The sequence below is a fragment of the Coregonus clupeaformis genome, chromosome 30 (assembly GCF_020615455.1).
Source record: "Coregonus clupeaformis isolate EN_2021a chromosome 30, ASM2061545v1, whole genome shotgun sequence".
NCBI lineage: Eukaryota > Metazoa > Chordata > Actinopteri > Salmoniformes > Salmonidae > Coregonus > Coregonus clupeaformis.
The window spans coordinates 11,076,733-11,104,420 of NC_059221.1; the positions used below are offsets into that span (position 1 = coordinate 11,076,733).

The following is a 27,688-nucleotide window of genomic DNA, read 5'->3' on the forward strand; positions in this document are numbered from 1 at the left end:
AGTGCTGAGGAGCCCGAGGAGAATGCAGCATACAGGGCTTCCTTCTGAGAGATTAATGCCAAATATCACGTTTTCCTGTCATCTATCTACTGGATAATTTCTTTAATCTATCCTGTTTCAGTTTAATCATTTCAAAAATGATTTTCAAATTGTCATTGTTTACAGTAAATACCTTCAAAAAGAAACACCAAAAGCTTAGTTTTATAGGGTATATAAAATATTTACAAAATATTTGTTTTGTTCTACTTTATTCCACCTTTTGTACTCAAATCGTTATGCAAAGGGTAGAAATACACTGAACAACATTTTCATTGTTGGGTGATCTTGTTTCTTTGCCCAATGTACCAGTACCGATATACTTTATACATTACATTGTATGTACAGTACATTGATTCCCAGAGATGTCGATTTCTGTAAAGCTGCAAAATATAGTTCCTTTTGGGCACACAATATTTACAAATATTGTCATTTTTTTTAAAAGTAGTGTTAATGCACTTTACAACATCATAGCGCCTTTGTAAAATATGTTTTTTCCCAGTTTTATAATACAGAATGCTGTACAGATGTAGGCTCTTAATTTGATCACCTTGTTGCAGGAGAACTTTCTTGTAATATAGGAAATGTTAAACTTGTAGTGTATCTGAGGTTTAAAAAGACTTCTGAAGTTTGTTATTTCCACTGAAATTTCAGACTTGATTTTCCCTTACGAAAAATGGATCAACCCCTACAAAAATGTCCATTATTTATTATCTACATAATAATTCACATTTCCTGTTGCTGCAGGATTATTTCCCTGCTGTAGCAAACTGGCTAAAATTAAGATCCTACATCTATACATGTGGTCTGCACATATAGCCTGATGACTGGATGACAGGGAGTAGAGGAGAGGGGGTCATCCATGGCAAAGATCCCATCAGTACAACCGCTGGACTCCAACATACCTTGGGTCGCTTCTTCTGTCCCGGACCTCAATCTAAGGGCAAGAAAAAAAGTATCACAACAGCACATCATGTAAGGATATTGAAATAATAACAATTATATAGCAATGTTTTACAATACACAACAATACAGTGCTTTGAACTTATTCAGCCAAACACATATTATACAAGACAGGACTAATGCGACAAACACACTGATCAATTTAGACAATAACTGCACCGTGCACAAAGCCATGACACTGTGTACAGTTCACTTACGAAGTCACTTACCCCGGACACAGCAAAATCTGCGAGAACAAAGTAAAATATTGTTGTAAACTGAATGTAAAAAATGTATACTGTAAATATTTTGTTGCAGCTCTGTACAGCACATACAATATTACACACAGTATAATCTATATCAGTGAGTTAGTGCAGGGTTAATCAGATGAGTGGTGAGAGAGACACTGCAGATGATATATAGATACTGCCATATCCCACTGAAATCTGGTGAGTAACCATGGAAACCACTATAGAGAGTATAGTAGTATAAAGAAATCATGATACTTTGGCATTTCCCTACCAAACAGTGTAATCCTCTGATCAGACAGTTAACATCTTCATGAGTTGGCGGCAGGTAGCTTAGTGGTTAAGAGTGTTGTGACAGTAACCGAAAGGTTGCTGGTTCTAATCCCCGAGCCAACTAGGTGAAAAATCTGTCGATGTGCCCTTGAGCAAGGCATTTAACCCAAATTGCTCCTGTAAGTCGCTCTGGATAAGAGCGTCTGCTAAATGACTAAAAAAAAAAATTTTTAATGAGGGCTCTATTACTTTTCTGTCATAAGACGACACTTCAAATTAGGTTCTGACATCAAGCTCTTCATAGGTCCCCTGAACGAACGTCTCTCCGTTCTGATAACTCAATATGAACAGACAGGTCTGATGCAATCCTGTGCAAACAGTGAGAACAGACTTTGGTGGACATTCCTACCCTCATTCATGCAGTTCCATGGTGAGTGCAATAAGTTACACTGATAGACTGAATAACAATATCAGATGTATTATTTTATAATTCTGAAATCATGTCAACCCTCAGAGCATGTTATGCAATCTATCTAATTTGTATACAGGAAAATCTATCTGACTTTGGAAACCAACGTACATGTTGATTAATTATAGATATGATGGGTTTTGGTTATTGCTTGTGTGTGTCTGAAATGGCACCCTATTCCCGACATAACTACTTTTAACCAGAACCCAATGGGTCCTGGTTAAAATAAGTGCACTGTAAGGAGAAAATGGTGTCATTTCAGACGCAGACTTGTCTTGGTCTAATCCATCCCTCACCTTTATTGTTGTCAGCCTTATGTTCCTCCAGGAACATGTTGTTCTGTCTGTTTCCCAGGACGAAGGCCAGGAAGGAGAGGATCAGGGCGTCCAGGATGCCGATAATAGCAAGGATGTAAGACCAGCGGACAGAGCAGTTACCCAGGGTATACTTCCCCGTCTCCTCCCCACACAGGTCCCGCACCACCTCTGCATCCCAGCCGTCTGGAAAGATTATACAGCCCAACACCAGGCATACAGCTGGGGGAGAGAGAGAAGAGAGAGAGGATGTTTAGGAGCTATAGTCTATGAAAAACATGGATGCATGATTCAAAAGGTAAACGTTTATTACATTGTCATCAAAAGACCAGTATAAATCATAGAGATGTATAGAGATCATTACATGTAAATAAGTGTTTTTTGCATGGACATTACCATTGAGGGTTTCCACCATTTTAAAGTAGTCAACTGAGTGGCGATTCCTATGGGTTGGGCGTGATCAGCCAATGATCAGAGCATTGTCTTCTTCAAATTGGTTTGCCTAGTTTGTAAATGGCTTTAAGCTATATGACCGCCATCTATTGGCCACAATAAATGAATGACACAAGATTTGGTTCCAGACTCCAGCACTGCAGATATTAGCTTTACACTTTTTTGAACTACTTTAAAATGGAGATAGCCTCAATGGCACTGTCCATGCTTTCACAGATGCCATACTTGGCACAGATACAACGTTGTGATCTCTATGGTCCAAATACAGTGTAGGCTATGTGTGTTGGATAACAAAATGCAACCATAATTGCTGTAATTGCAATAATGTTTTAGAGACATAAAGGAGACATTAGCATTGGCATGGAAAATCACATAGAAGTCATGAGTCACTTTTCTTTGAGTGAGAGAGTAAGTAAGATCCCTGTGCCTGGCTCTCAGGGGGTTGGTGAGATGGAAGAGGGTATTTTCTGCTGATGTTCCTGCTGCTGTTTATCTTTCAGCTCTGGGACTCTGGGTCTCTCTGAGTCCCCAACTCTCTCTCATTCTTCTGTCCCGGAGTGCCTGAGTCCACCACATCTGCCTCGCTGCTGCTGAGCTCACTGCAACCCCTCTGCTGATCCCATATTAATGAGCTTGTAAGACGGCCTCCCAGATGATATACCCAATACTGCTGAGCAGCGCCAAACACACGGCTTCCCATTATTCCCAAACACCAAACAGCTCATCCATCAACGACGCTGAGCTCAGACAGTCCAGTTGATAACGATGGCATTATGCAACCGCTAACATAGACACATGCACTAGGATGAAAAGACATGAGCCTGAAACGCTCTAATAATAACTTTTCATCTTCCAGCTAAATGTAGAAATGCTAATTTACCCTTTACCCCCCCACACAATTCTATTGGAAGGGTCTTTCTCCTCCTCAGTCAGCCCTGTAAAGCTTCCCCTGAGGTTTGGTGAGTAACACTCAGCAGTGTGTGCTATATCCCTCCCCCTCCTGGCTGGCCTGCTGGCCTTCAGGCCCACTCACCCCCCTTTTATTTATCTGCCCCCCAGGTTGAAAATCATTGCACCACAAATATCTTGTTCTGAGAAACAAAATCCAAGCGCTTTGAAGTTGTCTTTTCTCTTCTTTTCCCCTCTGTTTCTCCCCCCTCATAAGATATTTCTGAACTTGTACAGAGAACTTCAAAGGCAGCAGCCAGGGAGAGGAGCGAGGAGGAGACAGAGCTACAGAGTATAGCGGTAGAGCTGGCCCACTTTTAGTTCCCTCTCTCTCTCTCTCTCTCTCTCTCTCTCTCTCTCTCTCTCTCTCTCTCTCTCTCTCTCTCTCTCTCTCTCTCTCTCTCTCTCTCTCTCTCACATTCCTGTTCTCCCTCTCTTTCCTCTCTCTCTCTTTTTTCACCTCCTTGCATCTCATCGCTTACTTTCACGACTAAATAATAAACTCCAAAAGACCCCAATTCAAAGGAAAAATTCGGAGCCTTTAGTGTCTGTATGCTACCATGTGTAGTGGACCTGGGCAGTTCGGTTGAGATGTGAGCATTTGAAGCAGCTCACGCTGTGTAACGAAGAATGTCACTACGAGCTCTGGGAGCTGTGGGCCTAGCAACACCATGGGGTTTATTCTCACACCCATCAGCTTGATGCCCTTTGACATTTGAGGGCAGTAATGTTGGCAAGCCAGATCTGGATCATTCAAAATATCCTGGAGTACAAAGGGCCACGAGGCTGAAAAGGCCTAAGTGAGAATTGCAAAACCCAAAAAAAATTCTGGAAGTAAAGAATGTGTAGATTATGGCTAGCCTTATGTTGTGGGCATGTGTTTAAACTGTTAGCAAATAAAATATGTGCTGCACTTTATACATCTAGTCATATTATCATGATGAGAGCTCTAGGCCCCATTTGATCATAATTACTCTGGAGTGGTTTCTTCTCTTAACCATTCAAACGCAATGTTGTGTGGCCCCAGAGCTACAATAAGTCAAATGAAAGTGTCAAACAGTCTGTCAAGTGCTGTAATTGAATAATCTCAAATGTATACCATATGCTTTGAAATGAGCTTTTAAAACATGCTACAATGTCACTCAGAACACAAATTATCTCTCTCTACGTCTCTTCCTGAGGCAGGGGAAATGCAGAAAAGGAGAAGAAGGGCCGGAGGTCAATTGAAAGGCCGGAGGTCATATGAAAGGCAGGAGGTCATATGAAAGGCAGGAGGTCATATGAAAGGCAGGAGGTCATATGAAAATACAGTCTGCCCTGTCGGTGTCAATGACCTTAGTACAGTTTTAATTAAGGAGACAATAGAGAAACACCTCTAAGGGGGAAAAGGACAGCTGTTTCTATTCCTCTCCAAGAGGGTAATTCAATTACTATCAAATGTATTTTTGTGATTTGGCAATCAGGCTAGAAGCCCAGTTCTGATACCCTTTTGTCAGACTTTGGCATTGTTGTTTTCTCTTCGCTTTCTGTGTTATTTTCTCTGAATGGACAAACACACTGTCAAAATACATATTTAATTTTTTTGTCATTTTAGCAGACACTTTTATCCAGAGCGACTTACAGTTAGTGAGTGAATAAATTTTCATACTGGCCCCCCGTGGGAATCGAACCCACAATCCTGGCGTTGCAAGCGCCATGCTCTACCAACTGAGCTACACGGGACCAGACAGACTCACATGGGGTGGTTGAGTTACAGTTGAGTTACAACTTCTAAATCACTCTGGATTACAGCATTATTACACTGTTAAAACCCATTTGGAACTTTATGATTGTGGGTGCTTTTTCAGTTCATACTCACAAGTTACTTTTAAGAAACTGTAATGAAAACGTAACTAACTCCTGAGAGTGTGAGGTTTTCAGCAGTGGAGACACAGTGGTTTGGGTCTGTATCATCTATGTGATCTCGCAGACCAACGTAATGCAATAAATCATCTATCCTCTGCCACTGGCCAGCCCCAAACCTTGGCAGCCCTTAAATCAACGCTGAGAGGGCAATCTGTTTCATTATTGGTCCGTCTGTTGCTCCACTTGACTGGCGTTCCCTTTTTTCAAAGTGGCTCCTAAGTCTGGACCTGAGGTGTCAACTCATTCAAACCCCTCTGTGCCCAGCTCTCCACCGTTCCAAGTCAAAGTCGCAACACATATGCTGTCAAGTGCCCAGCTCCAGTCCCCTGGGTACCCAGCAGGGTGGGAAAAGTCAGGGTGGGCAATATAAGGTTACCCTAACTATTCACTGACACACCCGAAACCACAACTCCCTCTGTTTTAGCTACTCACAATCACCCCTTAAGAAACTATCAGGAACTGAGTTATTTTCCCTCCCTGCTTTTTGAGAATGGTTTTCAGTGAAGCTAAGGAAAAGCCTCCAGAATGATTATAAAGCCTGAGCAAGTGAATCCTCTAATTTTTATTCCAATCTCTCTCTCCGTCTCTCTCTCCGTCTCTCTCTCTCTCTCTCTCTCTCTCTCTCTCTCTCTCTCTCTCTCTCTCTCTCTCTCTCTCTCTCTCTCTCTCTCTCTCTCTCTCTCTCTCTCTCTCTCTCTCTCTCAGGAGGGACAATGCAAATATGGGTCAAAAAGAATATATTATTCACTCGGCAGATTATTTTTAGTAGGGCCCCGTTGACTTTGGAATTATTTATTTGCATCTGATAATTAAAACATGTGCATTTCAGGGAAGCCTGGGCAGAAATCTCAGGGCAAAGAGAAAGCATGGGATCTCCCGGGATAGACTCTCTCCTTTATTTATACTTCTGTTTATCGACGTGTTACACCTCCTTTTGCAAGCTTATGGAAAACACTTGCACGTACATGCACTTATCCGCATACTCGCGCATACACAAACACATACACAAACACATACACAAACACATACACTAACACATACACTAACACATACACAAACACATACACTAACACAGACACAAACACAGAAACGCAACGCAATTTATTTTTTCACAAACAGCAAAAAAGGGGCCAACTTGTAAACGAAATGGAATCCTCCTCATCAATTCGGCAACCATGCACACACACACACACACGCATGCACACACGCTCGCACACACACACACACACACACACACACACACACACACACACACATACACACACACACACACACACACACACACACACACACACATACATACATACATACACACATACACACACGTAGAACACTTTTACAGTAACACAGGTAGAACACAAAAACATGTTAACACAGGGAAAAACAAAACACCCCTGCTGGTACTGAATGAATGGGGGTATTAAAGTGAGGAAGCCATCTCCCTGAAGGGGACCAGAGGAATAAGATCATCATAATGAGCTGCCTCTCCTGTTATATAACATCTCACACATGAGGCTGACATACATCAAACACCACAGAGACACACAGAGAGAGAGAGAGAGAGAGAGAGAGCGAGAGAGAGAGAGAGAGAGAGAGAGAGAGAGAGAGAGAGAGAGAGAGAGAGAGAGAGAGAGAGAGAGAGAGAGAGAGAGAGAGAGAGAGAGAGATGGAGAGATGGAGAGAGAGAGAGAGAGAGAGAGAGAGAGAGAGAGAGAGAGAGAGAGAGAGAGAGAGAGAGAGAGAGAGAGAGAGAGAGAGAGAGAGAGAGATGGAGAGAAAGAGAGGTACACGTGGGCTATCAAACGCAGTGGCTCAGTGCCATGTTCAAATCCCCCTGGTAGCCTAGTGCTCAAAAGCATGGCCACGGGTGAAGGGAATCCCATTGTACAACAAGTTATGTTGGTTCAGAGCTTCTCATCTCATCCAGGGTATGTAATAATAATATAATATGCTATTTAGCAGACGCTTTTATCCAAAGCGACTTACAGTCATGCATGCATACATTTTTTGTGTATGGGTGGTCCCGGGGATCGAACCCACTACCTTGGCGTTACAAGCGCCGTGCTCTACCAGTTGAGCTACAGAAGACCACATGTGGAAGCAGATCCGCATTTGGTTTCATTCTGTTCCACTCTCCATTGTGTCAACGCTTGAACTTGTTTTCTATCTGATTCAAGGTCAACTTAAACATGAAACCATGAATGCTTGTTGGTACCATTCAGTAATATACAGCACTAAAGCTTGTTCCTGCTATTATAGTCACAGCTCTGCTACCTTTGCCTTAAAGTTGGATAATCACCTGTATATTGTCTGGCCTCATGTGATCAATAAAATACTACAATGTACACTTCCTGTAGAATCTGCTGCTTCATTTTGTCAGCCTCTCAGCCTCAGGACCTTGCTCAGGGACAGAAACAGTAGAAGAGCTTAAAGAGACATTTCACTCAAAAACTATATTTTGGTATTTTCTGCATCATATGATGCATTTTGCATCATCATGATGATGTGGCCAATGACACTTTGCTTCTCTTAAAAGTCCAATATCTTGATAACTTGACTGCTGACATGCAAAACATTTTGGGACCGTATCAACAGTGGAATAATTAAGAAAATACCAAAAGATAGTTTTTGTGTGAAATGTCTCTTTAAAAGAAATATGGTATTCTGCTGCAGGAGTAGCTAGTTGTACACTGAGTAGAGTGGAGCAGAACGCCAGGCAGTGTCATACTTAGTTCTGTTTAATATTTCAGGGAGACAGGGTCAGGACATGAGTGGAGAGATGAGATGATGGAGGACCTATGGGAGATGGGGTGTAGAGTTAGAAACCACTGGCCAGTAGAAATCAGGCTATCCTCTTGTAAGTTATGTGCTATTATTTTTGGGGGACACATACATTTAGCATATCTTTTATTTCTGGGAGACCAGCTATCGTATACATTTGCATGGCCTTTTGTTTTTTTCAATTTCGGTCAGTATGCTATCCATCCCTCTCTCGATGTGTTTGGCATGGAGTGTGTGATTGATTTCTCCTCCTTCTGTCTAACATAGTTGCAGGGCACCAGCGAAATGACTTCAAGAGGGGCTGAACTTACCGATTCCACCTGGGCTTTTCCGGTACTCATTAAGACAAACAAGACATGTTTCTTGGGGGTGTTGCTCTATGTGGGTGTGTTATGTTTGCTATATCATATACTGGCAGTAATGATGTTTGTCCCTCTTCAGCCACCATCCAGAACAGGCCACCGCAAAGATGGTGAATAAATGAAGATGTCCCACTCAGGCCGTTTACCATTGGGGAAAACATTTACAGGGTTGCTCTCTCATAGGCACCAATGCATTAGCAGCTGGGTCTGGTCTGCTTAGGTCATTGACTGTATATGAACCAGAAAAAATTGAGGGAGAGGGATGTCTCGCTTCTTCTTCCGTTTCTGGACACTGTACGAAATGGCTTAGCAACCGCATGACGCGGCATGACAAAACTGAACGTGGTTAGTCAGGGAATCCTGCTTTGAGCGTACTGCATTTACTGCTTTCTAGATGTAGCTATCTTTGATGAAGGTTGTGTTTGTGCTAACTTTAGCACATGAATGTGAGGATATTTCAGTTGGAGAAAAAACCTGAGCCGTATATGAAAAACGAATCTTGTTCTTTCAACATAACATTTGCGACGATGTCTTGCATATATGTCTAAAAAATGTCTGAGGCGCTGCGTGCTAATGGTTAGTTCGGCTGGCTGTAAATAAATTAGCAGGTTACTGGTTGATTCTGGTGAGCGATTGGATAGTGTGCACTGCAGCACACCGGGCAGCTGTGATCCGGATGATTTGATTACTGACAGCCGTAATTAGAATGTGCCAGGCAGTGGTCCTGTGTGGGCAGGATTGAAATCAAAACCCAACCCTCATGTAAGATGTGACATCCTCAGTTACACAAATCTCACAAAACTCAGTTTTGGAATATTTTGACCTTATGAAATTATCCTACTTACACATTTTAGTAAATTTTGGCACTGGAAAAAACTATTCTGATGAATATTGATGCAAAATAGGCAGTTTTTAACCAGAGAAGCTATTTTTTGCGTTCAGTTGCACTTTAAAGGAACGTTCGCCGGAGAGAGGATGGAGCAGGACAAGCAGTTCAGAGATCCTGTCATACAGTGCCTTACAAAAGTATTCATCCCCCTTGGCCTTTTTCCTATTTTGTTGCATTACAACCTGTAATTTAAATTGATTTTTATTTGGATTTCATGTAATGGACACACACAAAATAGTCCAAATTTGTGAAGTGAAATTACAAAAATAACTTGTTTCAAAACATTATACAAAATAAATATAGGAAAAGGGGTGCGTACTATGAAGCCCCTAAATAAGATCTGGTGCAACCAATTACCTTCAGAAGTCACATAATTAGTTAAATAAAGTCCACCTGTGTGCAATCTAAGTGTCATATGATCTGTCACAATATCTCAGTATACAGTTGAAGTCGGAAGTTTACATACACTTAGGTTGGAGTTATTAAAATTAGTTTTTCAACCTCTCCACAAACTATAGTTTTGGCAAGTCGGTTACGACATCTACTTTGTGCATGACACAAGTAATTTTTCCAACAATTGTTTACAGAGAGATTATTTCACTTATAATTCACTGTATCACAATTCCAGTCGGTCAAGTTTATATACACTAAGTTGACTGTGCCTTTAAACAGCTTGGAAAATTCCAGAAAATGATGTTATGGCTTTAGAAGCTTCTGATAGGCTAATTGACATCATTTGAGTCAATTGCAGTTGTACCTGTGGATGTATTTCAAGGCCTACCTTCAAACTCAGTGCCTCTTTGCTTGACATCATGGGAAAATCTAAAGAAATCAGCCAAGACCTCCACAAGTCTGGTTCATCCTTGGGATAATTTTTCAAACGCCTGAAGGTACCACGTTCATCTGTACAAACAATAGTACACAAGTATAAACACCATGGGACCACGCAGCCATCATACCGCTCAGGAAGGAGACGTGTTCTGTCTCCTAGAGATTAACGTACTTTGGTGCGAAAAGTGCAAATCAATCCCAGAACAACAGCAAAGGACCTTGTCAAGATGCTGGAGGAAACAGGTACAAAAGTATCTATATCCACAGTAAAACAAGTCCTATATTGACATAACCTGAAAGGCCGCTCAGCAAGGAAGAAGCCACTTCTCCAAAAGCCAGACTATGGTTTGCAACTGCACATGGGGACAAAGATCATACTTTTTGGAGAAATGTCCTCTGGTCTGATGAAACAAAAATAGAACTATTTGGCAATAATTACCATCGTTATGTTTGGAGGAAAAAGGGGGTCCTTGCAAGCCGAAGAACACCATCCCAACCGTGAGGCACAGGGGTGACAGCATCATGCTGTGGGGGTGCTTTGCTGCAGGAGGGACTGGTGCACTTCACAAAATAGATAGCATCATGAGGAAGGAAAATTATGTGGATATATTGAAGCAACATCTCAAGACATCAGTCAGGAAGTTAAAGCTTGGTCGCAAATGGGTCTTCCAAATGGACAATGACCCCAAGCATACTTCCAAAGTCGTGGCAAAATGGCTTAAGGACAACAAAGTCAAGGTATTGAAGTGGCTGTCACAAAACCTCAATCCTATAGAAAATGTGTCGGCAGAACTGAAAAAGCGTGTGCGAGCAAGGAGGCCTACAAACCTGACTCAGTTACACCAGCTCTGTCAGGAGGAATGGGCCAAAATTCACCCAACTTCTTGTGGGAAGCTTGTGGAAGGCAACCCAAAATGTTTGACCCAAGTTAAACAATTTAAAGGCAATGCTACCAAATACTAATTGAGTGTATGTAAACTTCTGACCCACTGGGAATATCATGAAAGAAATAAAAGCTGAAATAAATCATTTTCTCTACTATTATTCTGACATTTCACATTCTTAAAATAAAGTGGTGATCCTAACTGACCCAAGACAGGGAATTTTACTATGATTCTTTGTCAGAAATTGTGAAAAACTGAGTTTAAATGTATTTGGCTAAGGTGTATGTAAACTTCCGACTTCAACTGTATATACTCCTGTTCTGAAATGCCCCTGAGTCTGCAACACCACTAGGCAAGGGGCACCACCAAGCAAGCGGCACCATGAAGACCAAGGAGCTATCCAAACAAGTCAAGGACAAAGTTGTGGAGAAGTACAGATCAGGGTTGGGTTATAAAAAAATATCCGAAACTTTGACCATCCCACGGAGCACCATTAAATACATTATTAAAAATGGAAAGAATATGGCACCACAACAAACCTGCCAAGAGAGGGCCGCCCATCAAAACTCACAGACCAGGCAAGGAAGGCATTAATCAGAGAGGCAATAAAAATAACAAAGATAACCCTGAAGGAGCTGTAAAGCTCCACAGCGGAGATTGGAGTATCTGTCAATAGGACCACTTTAAGCCATACACTCCACAAAGCTGGGCTTTACGGAAGAGTGGCCAGAAAAAAGGCATTGCTTAAAGAAAAAAATAAGCAAACACGTTTGGTGTTCGCCAAAAGGCATGTGGGAGACTCCCCAAACATATGGAAGAAGGTACTCTGGTCAGATGAGACTAAAATTTAGCTTTTTGGCCATCAAGAAAAACGCTACGTCTGGCGCAAACTCAACACCTCTCATCACCCCGAGAACACCATCCCCACAGTGAAGCATAGTGGTGGCAGCATCATGCTGTGGGGATGTTTTTCATCGGCAGGGACTGGGAAACTAGTCAGAATTGAAGGAATGATGGATGGTGCTAAATACAGGGAAATTCTTGAGGGAAACCTGTTTCAGTCTTCCAGAGATTTGAGACTGGGACAGAGGTTCACCTTCCAGAAGGACAATGACCCTAAGCATACTGCTAAAGCAGCACTTGAGTGGTTTAAGGGGAAACATTTAAATGTCTTGGAATGGCCTAGTCAAAGCCCAGACCTCATTCCAATTGAGAATCTGTGGTATGACTTAAAGATTGCTGTACACCAGTGGAACCCATCCAACTTGAAGGAGCTGGAGCAGTTTTGCCTTGAAGAATGGGCAAAAATCCCAGTGGCTAGATGTGCCAAGCTTATAGAGACATACCCCAAGAGACATGCAGCTGTATTTGCTGCAAAAGGTGGCTCTACAAAGTATTGAATAGTTAAGCACGCTCAAGTCTTGTCTTTTTTCTTGTTTGTTTCACAATAAAAATATTACAAAGTGGTAGGCATGTTGTGTAAATCAAATGGTACAAACCCCCCCAAAAATCAGGTTGTAAGGCAACAAAATAGGAAAAATGCCAAGGGGGGGAAATACTTTCGCAAGCCTCTATAAACTCAATGAGAAAGACAGAGAAAAGATGTGTATTCCTTTTTCAGTTTATGGTTTTGTATATACAGTACAACATATAACACTGAGCTCTCCTGACTGAAGAGGAGAACCATGATGGTACTCCCCATGAGGAAGGTCATGGGCACTGAGAGGAGCAGCTGGTCCATTTTGTCCTCTTCCCAGGCCCGGCCCGCTGTTGGCACCACGCTCTGCCACGGCACTATGCCACAGCCCAGGATACAGCAGCTGATTAAACTATCATCTCCTCAGTGGTGAGAGCATTAGACCCATAGCCAACACTATCAGGCCTCTCACCTGTACACAGGGCAGCAGAGGCAGCCTCATCACAAGGCTATACCCTGTACCGAGTTGGAGCTGATCCATTAGCCACTGGGAATGGGAAAGGGCCTCAATTGCAAACACATACAGTGCCTTCAGAAAGTATTCACACCCCTTGACCTTTTCCACATTTTGTCGTGTTACAGCCTGAATTTAAAATGGATTAAATTGAGATTTTTGGTCACTGGCCTACACACAATATCCCATAATGTCAAAGTGGAATTAGGTTTTTCAAATTTTTTACAAATTAATAAAAAATTGAAAAGCTGAAATGTATTGAATCAATAGGTATTCAACCCCTTTGTTATAGCAAGCCTAAATACAGTGGGGGAAAAAAGTATTTAGTCAGCCACCAATTGTGCAAGTTCTCCCACTAAAAAAGATGAGAGAGGCCTGTAATTTTCATCATAGGTACACATCAACTATGACAGACAAATTGAGATTTTTTTTTCCAGAAAATCACATTGTAGGATTTGTAATGAATTTATTTGCAAATTATGGTGGAAAATAAGTATTTGGTCACCTACAAACAAGCAAGATTTCTGGCTCTCACAGACCTGTAACTTCTTCTTTAAGAGGCTCCTCTGTCCTCCACTCGTTACCTGTATTAATGGCACCTGTTTGAACTTGTTATCAGTTTAAAAGACACCTGTCCACAACCTCAAACAGTCACACTCCAAACTCCACTATGGCCAAGACCAAAGAGCTGTCAAAGGACACCAGAAACAAAATTGTAGACCTGCAGCAGGCTGGGAAGACTGAATCTGCAATAGGTAAGCAGCTTGGTTTGAAGAAATCAACTGTGGGAGCAATTATTAGGAAATGGAAGACATACAAGACCACTGATAATCTCCCTCGATCTGGGGCTCCACGCAAGATCTCACCCCGTGGGGTCAAAATTATCACAAGAACGGTGAGCAGAAATCCCAGAACCACACGGGGGGACCTAGTGAATGACCTGCAGAGAGCTGGGACCAAAGTAACAAAGCCTACCATCAGTAACACACTACGCCACCAGGGACTAAAATCCTGCAGTGCCAGACGTGTCCCCCTGCTTAAGCCAGTACATGTCCAGGCCCGTCTGAAGTTTGCTAGAGTGCATTTGGATGATCCAGAAGAGGATTGGGAGAATGTAATTTGGTCAGATGAAACCAAAATAGAACTTTTTGGTAAAAACTCAACTCGTCGTGTTTGGAGGACAAAGAATGCTGAGTTGCATCCAAAGAACACCATACCTACTGTGAAGCATGGGGGTGTAAACATCATGCTTTGGGGCTGTTTTTCTGCAAAGGGACCAGTACGACTGATCCGTGTAAAGGAAAGAATGAATGGGGCCATGTATCGTGAGATTTTGAGTGAAAACCTCCTTCCATCAGCAAGGGCATTGAAGATGAAACGTGGCTGGGTCTTTCAGCATGACAATGATCCCAAACACACCGCCCGGGCAACGAAGGAGTGGCTTCGTAAGAAGCATTTCAAGGTCCTGGAGTGGCCTAGCCAGTCTCCAGATCTCAACCCCATAGAAAATCTTTGGAGGGAGTTGAAAGTCCGTGTTGCCCAGCGACAGCCCCAAAACATCACTGCTCTAGAGGAGATCTGCATGGAGGAATGGGCCAAAATACCAGCAACAGTGTGTGAAAACTTTGTGAAGACTTACAGCAAACGTTTGACCTGTGTCATTGCCAACGAAGGGTATATAACAAAGTATTGAGAAACGTTTGTTATTGACCAAATACTTATTTTTCACCATAATTTGCAAATAAATTCATTAAAAATCCTACAATGTGATTTTCTGGATTTTCTTTCCTCATTTTGTCTGTCAGTGCCAGACGTGTCCCCCTGCTTAAGCAAACGTTTGACCTGTGTCATTGCCAACAAAGGGTATATAACAAAGTATTGAGAAATTTTTGTTATTGACCAAATACTTATTTTTCACCATAATTTGCAAATAAATTCATTAAAAATCCTACAATGTGATTTTCTGGATTTATTTTTCTCATTTTGTCTGTCATAGTTGACGTGTACCTATGATGAAAATTACAGGCCTCTCTCATCTTTTTAAGTGGGAGAACTTGCACAATTGGTGGCTGACTAAATACTTTTTTCCCCACTGTAGCTGCATGCATGTTTTTGTCTCTTTTCATAAGAATGCATAGTGAGTGTCCTGGCATCCTAAGAGTATGGCAATATTATTTCATGGATTTTCTGTTCCTCCATCTTGCTGATTGTTGAACATTCTTCCAACCAACCAACCAAACAAACTGACTCTGCAGATCAGAAAGGAGAGTGGACAGATGAAGAAAACAATACAAACAGAAAAAAATTAAACTGCTGATATTTTTCTGCTCTCAGTCTGCTGACTGTTGAGGTAATCTTACTCCCACACGTTTGTGCGTATCGCAAGATTCGTTCCACCTCAAAAAGCACAAGAAAGAGGTTTTCGACACCCACCATCTCAGATTGTTCTGAAATTGTTTCTGTAGTTAGACACAGATAAGATTTGCATCCCTGAAACATTATTATGTTGAAAGTTTACTTGAACTTTGAGAAATGAAGCTTATTGATTGCACCCAAATTGACCATTTCAATTTATAGGATTCATATAATATTCAATAAATATAGTACCTGACATCAGATTTGGACCAAACATTTTCTTAACAATGATTAATATTATGTCATGTATTCTCAGTGAATTGTGTGATGTTTTTTTTCAGAGAAATTAGCCATTGAAGTCGCTTGCATTTCCCCCCATAAATTAGTGTGAAAGTACCAGGATTTGCACACTATATAATATTTTTATTTAACCAGGTAAGCCAGTTGAGAACAAGTTCTCATTTACAACTGCGACCTGGCCAAGATAAAGCAAAGCAGTGCGATAAAAACAACAACACAGCGTTACATATGGAATAAACAAAAATGTACAGTCAATAACACAATAGAAAATAGAAAATCTATATACAGTGTGTGCAAATGTAGTAAGTCATGGAGGTAAGGCAATAAATAGGCCATAGTGCAAAAATAATTACAATTTAGTATTAACACTGGAGTGATAGATGTGCAGAAGATGATGTGCAAATAGAGATACTGGGGTGAAAATGTGCAAAATAAATAACAATGTAAATAACAATATGGGGATGAGGTAGTTGGGTGGGCTAATTACAGATGGGCTGTGTACAGGTGCAGTGATCCGTAAGCTGCTCTGACAATTGATGCTTAAAGTTAATGAGGGAGATAAGTGTCTCCAGCTTCAGAGATTTTTGTAGTTCGTTCCAGTCATTTGCAGCAGAGAACTGGAAGGAATGGCGGCCAAAGGAGGTGTTGGCTTTGGGGATGACCAGTGAGATATACCTGCTGGAGCGCATACTACGGGTGGGTGTTGCTATGGTGACCAATGAGCTAAAATAAGGCGGGGATTTGCCTAGAAGTGATTTATAGATGACCTGGAGCCAGTGGGTTTGGCGACGAATATGTAGTGAGGGCCAGCCAACGAGAGCGTACAGGTCACAATGGTGGGTAGTATATGGGGCTTTGGTGACAAAACGGATGGCACTGTGATACACTACATCCAATTTGCTGAGTTGAGTGTTGGAAGCTATTTTGTAAATGACATCGGCGAAGTCAAGGATCGGTAGGATAGTCCGTTTTACGAGGGCATGTTTAGCAGCATGAGTGAAGGAGGCTTTGTTACGAAACAAGAAGCCAATTCTAAATTTAGCTTTGGATTGGAGATTAATGTGAGTCTGGAAGGAGAGTTTACGGTCTAACCAGACACCTAGGTATTTGTAGTTGTCCACATATTCTAAGTCTGACCCGCCGAGAGTAGTGATTCTAGTCGGGCGGGCGGGTGCAAGCAGCGTTCGATTGAAGAGCATTCATTTAGATCTACTAGCGCTTAAGAGCAGTTGGAGGCCACAGAAGGAGTGTTGAATGCTCGTTTGAAGCTCGTTTGGAGGTTTATTAACACAGTGTCCAATGAAGGGCCAGATGTATACAAAATGGTGTCGTCTGCATAGAGGTGGATCTGAGAGTCACCAGCAGCAAGAGCGACATCATTGATATACACAGAGAGTAGAGTCGGCCCGAGAATTAAACCCTGTGGCACCCCCATAGAGACTGCCAGAGGTCCAGACAACAAGCCCTCCGATTTGACACATTGAACTCTATCTGAAAAGTAGTTGGTGAACCAGGCGAGGCAGTCAGTTGAGAAACCAAGGCTATTTAGTCTGCCAATAAGAATGCAGTGATTGACAGAGTCAAAAGCCTTGGACAGGTTGATGAAGACGGCTGCACAGTACTGTCTTTTATCAATCACAGTTATTATATCGTTTAGGACCTTGAGCGTGGCTGAGGTGCACCCATGACCAGCTCGGAAACCAGATTGTATAGCGGAGAAGGTACGGTGGGATTCGAAGTGGTCGGTGATCTGTTTACGTTGCCTTCAAATACTTTCGAAAGGCAGGGTAGGATGGATATAGGTCTGTAACAGTTTGGATCTAGAGTGTCACCCCCTTTGAAGAGGGGGATGACCGCGGCAGCTTTCCAATCTCTGGGGATCTCAGACGATACGAAAGAGAGGTTGAACAGGCTAGTAATAGGGGTTGCGACAATTTCGGCTGCTAATTTTAGAAAGAATTTTAGAAAGAATAGGTCCAGATTGTCTAGCCCAGCTGATTTGTAGGGGTCCAGATTTTGCAGCTCTTTCAGGACATCAGCTGTCTGAATTTGGGTCAAGGAGAAGCGGGGGGGCATGGGTAAGTTGCAGCGGAGGGTGCAGAGCTGGTGGCCGGGGTAGGGGTAGCCAGGTGGAAAGCATGGCCAGCCATAGCAAAATGCTTATTGAAATTTCTCGATCATCGTAGATTATCGGTGGTGACAGTGTTTCCTAGCCTCAGTGCAGTGGGTAGCTGGGAGGAGGTGCTTTTATTTACAAGTGTCCCAAAACTTTTTGGAGTTAGTGCTACAGGATGCACATTTCTGTTTGAAAAAGCTAGCCTTTGCTTTCCTAACTGATTGTGTATATTGGTTCCTGACTTCCCTGAAAAGTTGCATATCGCGGGGGCTGTTCGATGCTAATGCAGTACGCCACAGGATGTTTTTGTGCTGGTCAAGGGCAGTAAAGTCTGGGGTGAACCAGGGGCTATATCTGTTCTTAGTTCTGAATTTTTTGAATGGTGCATGCTTATTTAAGAAGAAGAGGAAAGCACTTTTGAAGAACATCCAGGCATCCTCTACTGACGGAATGAGGTCAATATCCATCCAGGATACCCGGGCCAGGTCAATTAGAAAGGCCTGCTCGCTGAAGTGTTTTAGGGAGCGTTTGACAGTGATGAGGGGTGGTCGTTTGACCGCGGACCCATTTTGGACGCAGGCAATGAGGCAGTGATCGCTGAGATCCTGGTTGAAGACAGCGGAGGTGTATTTAGAGGGTACATTAGTCAGGATGATATCTATGAGGGTGCCCATGTTTACGGATTTAGGGATGTACCTGGTAGGTTCCTTGATAATTTGTGTCAGATTGAGGGCATCTAGTTTAGATTGTAGGACGGCCGGGGTGTTAAGCATATCCCAGTTTAGGTCACCAAGCAGTACGAACTCTGAGGATAGATGGGTGGCAAGCAATTCACATATGGTGTCCAGGGCACAACTGGGGGCTGAGGAGGTCTGTAGCAAGCGGCGACAGTGAGATACTTATTTCTGGAAAGGTGGATTTTTAGAAGTAGAAGCTCAAACTCTTTGGGCACAGACCTGGATAGTATGAAAGAACTCTGCAGGCTATCTCTACAGTAGATTGCAACTTCGCCCCCTTTGGCAGTTCTACCTAGACGGAAAATGTTGTAGTTCGGAATGGAAACTTCTGAATTTTTGGTGGCCTTCCTAAGCCAGGATTCAGACACTGCTAGAACATCAGGGTTGGCAGAGTGTGCTAATGCAGAGAATAACTCAAACTTGGGGAGGAGGCTTCTGATGTTAACATGCAAGAAACCAAGGCTTTTACGGTTACAGAAGTCAACAAATGATAGCGCCTGGGGAGTAGGAGTGATACCGGGGGCTACAGGGCCTGGGTTAACCTCTACATCACCAGAGGAACAGAGGAGGAATATAATAAGTATATGGCTAAAGGCTTTAAGAACTGGTCTTCTAGTGCTTTGGGTACAGAGAATAAACGGGGCAGATTTCTGGGCGTTGTAGAGTAGATTCAGGGCATTATGTACAGACAAGGATATGTAAGGATATGAGTACAGTCGAGGTACACCTAAGCATTGGGTAACGATGAAAGAGATAGCATCACTGGAGGTACCGATTGAGCCAGTCTCCGCGTGTATGGGGGGTGGGACAAAGAAGCTATCTGAGGCAGATTGAGCGGGACTGGGGGCTTTACAGTGACATAGTACAATAACAACTAACCCAAACAGCAATAGGCTAGGCATATTGACATGGGCGAGAGGCATAACGCAATCACAGGTGTTATTCGAGAGGGCTAAGACAACAACTGGTAATGGCGATGAAAGTTTGGGCTGAGGCTAAACAGATAAACAGGATGGGGTACCGTGAAAAGGAACAGTCCAGCGGGCATCAGATGTGTAGCTGAGTGATCATAAGGTCCAGTGAACAGCAATAGGTAAGTCTGGGAGCAATTTGTAGGCTGCTACAGCAGACTGGCCGATAATCGTCCAGGCTAGAGCTGGCTGGTAGGTAGTGCAGGCCACGGACAGTGGTGAAGACCGCTAACGGTGGCTAATAGCAATAGCTAATAGCAGGTAGTTAGTTAGCTGGCTAGCTGGCTAGTTTCAGCCGTGGGTTCTTGATAAAAGGTATGAAGAAATAATAGAATCCGTTCCACATTGGGTGAGGCGGGTTGCAGGAAAGTATATTTAGCTAAGGATGGAAAGTGAGATAGAGAAATATATACGAAAAATACAAAAAAACTAAAAAAACAGGCTATTTACACGAGGACACAACATAATACACGACCGCACTGCTATGCCATCTTGGAGTCTGACCTAACAACAGCAGTGAAGCACCCAAGATAACTGGCTAATGTTGGCTAGCTTGCTAGATACTTCCATTAACAAATGAGATAACAGCTCACAGCTTTTACTCATCCTAGCAGAGCTGGTTAGGCTGTTTTTATGTTATCCAGAGCGTTGGTGACTGCAACTGTGCTGCTGGCAACAATTGAATTACGCCTTTTTGCCAACGTTTACTGACATCGGCCATATTCAACGGGTGTTGAGCGTTCATAAATTCGTCAGTTATTCTGTGCTCTGGCACACTCAGACGAGAGTGCTCTGAAATTGGAGTACATAGCCAGAGCGAATTTACCAGCTACGTCTATTGACAGTTGTCGCAGTGACATCATGAACATTCTATTGAAATGGTTACATGCATAGTGGAGTCTTTTGTTTTTACATGTAGCTAGCTAGCTAAACAATGAACCATAATCCCAACTCATAACGTTACTACCCTGCATGAATCTACAGGTAGCTAACCAACCAGGTTCAATGTTAGCTAGCTAACATTAGGCTATACCTAGCAATGCAAATGGATCTGCAATATTAATAATATAACTACACAGATCTCAGACACGTAACGTTAGCTAGCGAGCCAGCCAGCTAATGTCAGCTAGCTAGCTAACAGTACACTTTAACTTGAAATGAAAAATGACTTTTTGACAAAATGTGTCATATCTGAAAATGTAGTTAGCTAGACTATTTTACCCATATACATGGATGGATGCTTCTCTTTCTCTGTCATGGATGCCATGGTTGCCTTCGTTTGAATATATAATCCGGAGACAGTTGTTTTATACAACAGCCTTCTGTGTGTTCTCTTTTCGACTCTGTCTGCATATTTGCAATCAAACGCCAGAATTTTCTCCATCTCCTTAGCCTCATACTCTAATTCCACTGATTTCAAAACTCGGTCCTCCAGAAAGTGGAGAGCAACACTTATGCAGTTCTACTACGTGATATCTTTCAAAAAAAGCCTCTTTAGAAAGGATTATCTACACATACTAACCAGCTCATGTAATAGACAGAAGCGGGCTACATGGCAGACCAATCCGAACTCATCTCTCGGCATGTCCAGCCCACTCATTATCTCAGCCAATCTTGGCTAGCGGGAAGGTTGCTGTCTTTTTCTGTGGCTAAACCAACTAGGCTCGTAATTTTATTTATTTATTCATATTTACAGATGGCATACAAGTTTGTTATTAAGGCACATGAAAGTTCACATGTTCCAGAAGGCATTTCTGCCAAAAAAACAGATTTTTTTTTTTTTTTTTAAGTTTACATTCAAATGGCTCTCCTGTGAAGTAGTGACGCGCGACAAACAGCTAGTTTCCTGAAACGAGTCACATATGCTGCTCTTCCGGCTGTTACTGCCACACAATTGTATACATTCTTCTGGTCTCTTGTGTTTATTAAATGGATCACAACATTTTTTTTCAACTTTGTGTAGAAAACCAATAGCTTTTGCTCATGATGAAAATACATTGTGTGGTCATTCTCACAAGTCAAGCCAGTCCTCCATGAAAGCAATTCAGTTTGTCCTTCTCTTAGCTACCGAATGCTGTAACCCAAATCTTCTCGAATAGTCCAACAAATGACAGCTCTCAGAAAGTATTCACACCCCTTGACTTTTTCCACATTTTGTTGTCTTACAGAATGAATTTAAATGGATTTAATTGAGCATTTGTTTTGTCACTGGCCTACACACAATACTCCGTAATGACAAAGCAAATTATGCTTTTCAAAATTTTTACGACACAGTGTTTCTTGGTAGTCTTAAACAAATCTACTTTGTAACAAAAGTATACACCTCACACACATGGTTATGGGCTTACAAAAGAAGACACCTGTACCATGTCAGATATAGAGTTGAAATGTATTAAATGTTGAGTTTGCATCCCAATATTACACTTTATATACCTCACAGAAGACTGAAATATAACAAAACCGTTTCATATAGAAACACCGTTTTATTCATTATTAAGATGTGGTTTGGTCCAAATCGGATGTTGGGTATTATATTTAATGAATATTATACAGTGCCTTCAGAAAGTATTCACACCCCTTGACTTTTTCCACATTCTGTTCTGTTACAAAGTGGGATTAAAATTACTTGAATAGTCATTTTTTGTCAATGATTTACACAAAATACTCTGTAATGTCAAAGTGGAAGATATTTGTTTTTCAATACATGTTAGAATCACCTTTGGCAGCTATAACAGCTGTGAATCATTCTGATTAAGTCTGTAAGTGATTTGCACTCCTGGGTTGTACCATATTTGTCCATTATTCTTTAAAAAATTATTCAAACTTGGTTGTTGATCATTGCTTGACAGCCATTTTTAAGTCTTGCCATATACACTGCTCAAAAAAAAAAGGGAACAACACAATGTAACTCCAAGTCAATCACACTTCTGTGAAATCAAACTGTCCACTTAGGATGCAACACTGATTGACAATACATTTCACATGCTGTTGTGCAAATGGATAGACAACAGGTGGAAATTATAGGCAATTAGCAAGACACCCCCAATAAAGGACTGGTTTTGCAGGTGGTGACCACAGACCACTTCTCAGTTCCTAGGCTTCCTGGCTGATGTTTTGGTCACTTTTGAATGCTGGCGGTGCTTTCACTCTAGTGGTAGCATGAGACGGAGTCTACAACCCACACAAGTGGCTCCGGTAGTGCAGCTCATCCAGGATGGCACATCAATGCAAGCTGTGGCAAGAAGGTTTGCTGTGTCTGTCAGCGTAGTGTCCAGAGCATGGAGGCGCTACCAGGAGACAGGCCAGTACATCAGGAGACGTGGAGGAGGCCATAGGAGGGCAACAACCCAGCAGCAGGACTGCTACCTCTGCCTTTGTGCAAGGAGGAGCAGGAGGAGCACTGCCAGAGCCCTGCAAAATGACCTCCAGCAAGCCACAAATGTGCATGTGTCTGCTCAAACGGTCAGAAACAGACTCCATGAGGGTGGTATGAGGGACCGACGTCCACAGGTGGGGGTTGTGCTTACAGCCCAACACCGTGCAGGACGTTTGGCATTTGCCAGAGAACACCAAGATTGGCAAATTCGCCACTGGCGCCCTGTGCTCTTCACAGATGAAAGCAGGTGCACACTGAGCACATATGACAGACGTGACAGAGTCTGGAGACGCCGTGGAGAACGTTCTGCTGCCTGCAACATCCTCCAGCATGACCGGTTTGGCGGTGGGTCAGTCATGGTGTGGGGTGGCATTTCTTTGGGGGGCCGCACAGCCCTCCATGTGCTCGCCAGAGGTAGCCTGACTGCCATTAGGTACCGTGATGAGATCCTCAGACCCCTTGTGAGACCATATGCTGGTGCGGTTGGCCCTGGGTTCCTCCTAATGCAAGACAATGCTAGACCTCATGTGGCTGGAGTGTGTCAGCAGTTCCTGCAAGAGGAAGGCATTGATGCTATGGACTGGCCCGCCCGTTCCCCAGACCTGAATCCAATTGAGCACATCTGGGACATCATGTCTCGCTCCATCCACCAACGCCACGTTGCACCACAGACTGTCCAGGAGTTGGCGGATGCTTTAGTCCAGGTCTGGGAGGAGATCCCTCAGGAGAACATCCGCCACCTCATCAGGAGCATGCCCAGGCGTTGTAGGGAGGTCATACAGGCACGTGGAGGCCACACACACTACTGAGCCTCATTTTGACTTGTTTTAAGGACATTACATCAAAGTTGGATCAGCCTGTAGTGTGGTTTTCCACTTTAATTTTGAGGGTGACTCCAAATCCAGACCTCCATGGGTTGATAAATTTGATTTCCATTGATAATTTTTGTGTGATTTTGTTGTCAGCACATTCAACTATGTAAAGAAAAAAGTATTTAATAAGATTATTTCATTCATTCAGATCTAGGATGTGTTATTTTAGTGTTCCCTTAATTTTTTTGAGCCAGTGTATTTGCAGATTTAGGTAAAAACTGTAACTATGCCACTCAGGAACATTAAATTACATCTTGGTAAGCAACTCCAGTGTATATTTGGCCTTTTGTTTTAGGTAGTTGTCCTGCTGAAAATTGAATTTGTCTCCCAGTGTCTGTTGGAAAGCAGACTGAACCAAGTGTTTCTCTAGGATTTTGCCTGTGCTTAGCTTTATTCAGTTTATTTTTATCCAAAATAACTTCAGAGTCCTTGCCGATGACAAGCATTCCCATAACATGATGCAGACACCACCATGCTTGAAAATATGAAGAGTGGGACTCAGTGATGTGTTGTGTTGGATTTGCCCCAAATATAACGCTTTGTATTCAGCAAAATGTAATTTATTTGCCAAATGTTTTGCAGTATTACTTTAGTGCCTTATTGTAAAAAGGATCCATGTTTTGGAATATGTTTTATTCTGTACAGACTTCCTTCTTTTCAATCTGTAATTTATATTTGTATTGTGAAGTAACTACAATGTTGTTGATCTATCCTCAGTTATGTCCTATCACAGCCATTAAACTCTGTAACTGTTTTAAAATCACCATTGGCCTCATGGTGAAAACCCTGAGCGGTTTCCTTCCTCTCCGGCAACTGAGTTAGGAAGGGTGCCTGTATCATTTGTAATTGTGATGAGGTGGTGTTGAAGAAGTCAGGCGCAGGAGGGTAAATCACAGAATAACAGGCTTTAATCCGCAAAATACAGGTTTACGCAGAAATGCGTCAAACACACTCCCGGGCACAAAACAGGCACACTGGAAAAACAAGGTACACGGGAAAATACTCCTGTCGATACACAATACACGAGCTTCACAAACCTCCACAATAAACAATCACCCACACAGACAAGGAAACAGAGGGAACACTTATACCATGACTAATGACGGAATAAGGACCAGGTGTGTGTGATTGAAGACAAGACAAATGGAGTGATGATAAATGGATCGGCAGTAGCTAGTAAGCCGGTGACGCCGAACGCCGAAACCTGCCCAAACAAGGAGGGGTGGCAGCCTCGGCGGAAGTCGTGACAGTAATGACTGGGTGTATTGATACACCATCCAAAGTGTAATTAATAACTGCACCATGCTCAAAGGGAAATTCAATGTCTGCTATTTATTTTATTTTATTTTTCCATCTACCAATAGGTGTTCTTCTTTGCGAACCATTAGAAAACCTCCCTGGTCTTTGTGGTTGAACCTGTGCTTCAAATTCACTGCTCAACTGAGGGACCTTACAGATGTTTGTATGTGTGGGGCACAGAGATGGGGTAGTAATTTAAAAGTCATGTTAAACACTATTATTGTACACAGAGTGAGTCCATGCAACTTATTATTTGACTTGTTAAGCACATTTTTATTCGTGAACTTATTTAGGCTTGCCATAACAAAAAGGTTGAATACTTATTGACTCAAGACATTTCAGCTTTTCATCTGTACTTAATTTTTAAACATTTCTAAAAACAGAATTCAATTTTGACATTATGGGGTATTGTGTCAGTGACATGAAATCTAAATGTAATCCATTTTCAGTTCAGGCTGTAACACAACAAATGTATAAAAAGTCAAGGGGAGTGAAAACTTTCTGAAGGCACTGTATGAATCCTACAAATTGAAATGTCCAATTTGGGTGCAATCAATTAGCTACATTTCTCAGAGTTCAAATTGTCTTTCAACAAAATAATGTTGCAGGAATGCGTATCTTATATTTTTCTAACTACATAAACCATTTCAAAACGATCTGAGATGGTGGGTGTCTTGCTGAAATTAAATGGAACGACCTGCATTGATGAAGTTATAATCTGTTCTGGGAGGTCCTTGAGGTATAGATCTGTGTGGGAGTGAGTGAATTAAGTTCCATAGACTACCGGTTTCTTCTATTTATCAGGAGGGCAGCTCTCTATATGGTTAGGTCATGGTTGAAGGAATGCATCCACCCAACACAAGGAGGCCTTTTGTAGTGTGTTGGCTGTTTTTTTGACTGATTTGTGGGTCAGTGTGGCAGCCTATATGATATCTGTCTTCCTTCCACAGTTCCATGACTCATGACTGATTGGAAAATGACATGAAGACATCCAACTTCCACTCCCAGTAAGCCAGGAGAGTTTGGAATCTGTGTAGAAATGTGGAGTCAAAATGATTTTGTAGCAAGGTGAATCTAGTCTGCCTCTAGATCTAACCTATCATCCTTAGCAATAGCAACAGCCCTAAGCAGCATGTTGCAATTTCTTTGACATGGTTGTTTGCATGTAACTTGTAACCAGTGTTGCAGATCCATGTGTTTTCAGTCGTCTGTGACATACCAGTGAAAATCATATTCCCTAATATACTCATGTACTGAAACAATATTGTGTAACTGAGTTGCCATTGGTTTTACTTACCACATAGGAGCTGCATCCAGGCACAGGTCTTGTAGACGGTAGCGGTGTTGCAGAAGAAGAAGAGCGCCATGCAGGCGATGCAGCCCAGAATCAGCACCATGGACAGAAACACAAATACCGAGGCCGCTTTGAAGGCGCCGGAGGGGATGGAGCTGAACTCGGCGAAGCTGCCCGTGCAGGTGAGCTCTCGGTTGGGAGGTCCTCTTCCAACGCACTGGTGGAACAAGCCGAAGTAACCCACTTGCGGCGTGCTCACACTGTCCCCGATCCAGTAGGGCTGAATGAAGACCACCACGTTGATGATAGCAAAGCATATGGTGAATATCGCCCAGAGTACCCCGATGGCACGGGAGTTCCGCATGTAGTTATCATGGTAAATCTTGGCGGCTTCTTGTGAAGGCAACATGTTTTCCACTATAGCTTTCTTTTCGTTATTTTAATGACTCACTCAGTCTTTGCGCGTCTCCGGTTGTCAAAGCTGTGCTTGTAAATGTGATAGCAGTGTAGCTATTCAGAATAAATCCATTAAGAAAATACGTTGATTTATTATTATTATTATTATTGACTAGCCTTTGTTTATTTATTTTGGCTACCTAATCATTGTAGATTCAACCTGCGAACCTACAAGCCTACACATTGTTGAATAGATACATGTATGTATAATACTGTTAATTAATAACTTACAAAGGCAAGTAATTCAACATCGTTCCTAAGAAAAGAGAAGTGGAGTCCGAAATAGGATATTTCACAGAAAAACGGTTTTGCAATCTCCTCAACTAATGCTACCTTAAAAATATGTCCTTTAGTATTCTCATCCAAGCCCACCAGAAATGATAAGCCGTTGCCTAGTGCCAGTGGTGGATCCCCCGTTTACGTGTAGCATCTGAGGCATCCGTGGAGGGCTTCTTTGAGGTGGAGATATCGGTGCACAGTCCCTAAAGATATAATTTACATCCAATTTTGATAAAATTAAACGTCAACTATGACCAGTCCGAGCTCGCGAAACCGACCTCCTCCGCCGCCACTCCATTATTGTGATTTTTCCTATTTGTCTCACGCCCTCTTCCTGCCTCTCCCCTCGTCGTCCTGTCTCTCCGTG

The 27,688-nt window shown here is 42.4% G+C and overlaps 1 protein-coding gene across 3 annotated transcripts; it reads right to left on the reverse strand.

Annotated features, from left to right (window-relative positions):
• Positions 1-759: 759 nt before the first annotated feature.
• Positions 760-27,688, reverse strand: LOC121545917 (LHFPL tetraspan subfamily member 4 protein). Of its 3 annotated transcripts, none has more exons than XM_041856836.1 (4): positions 26,590-27,688; positions 2,265-2,504; positions 1,209-1,225; positions 760-973 (listed from the first exon to the last, which is right to left on the reverse strand). In XM_041856836.1, the coding sequence occupies exons 1-4, from the start codon at positions 26,993-26,995 to the stop codon at positions 914-916; spliced, it is 723 nt and encodes a 240-aa protein (XP_041712770.1). In that variant the 5' UTR covers positions 26,996-27,688; the 3' UTR covers positions 760-913. The 3 variants fall into 3 exon arrangements, with proteins under 3 accessions (XP_041712770.1, XP_041712768.1, XP_041712771.1); XM_041856834.1 differs by having other exon boundaries at positions 1,197-1,225; XM_041856837.1 differs by lacking the exon at positions 1,209-1,225.

Excerpts from the sequence above, each read along its gene's own strand:
- LOC121545917 (XM_041856834.1), bottom strand. The coding sequence starts at position 26,995 with ATGTTGCCTTCACAAGAAGCCGCCAAGATTTACCATGATAACTACATG. Across the intron at positions 1,226-2,264 it reads TAAGGCTGACAACAATAAAG|ATTTTGCTGTGTCCGGGGTA; the intron begins GTGAGGGATGGA and ends TTGTTCTCGCAG. Across the intron at positions 974-1,196 it reads TGTCCGGGGTAAGTGACTTC|ATTGAGGTCCGGGACAGAAG; the intron begins GTAAGTGAACTG and ends TCTTGCCCTTAG.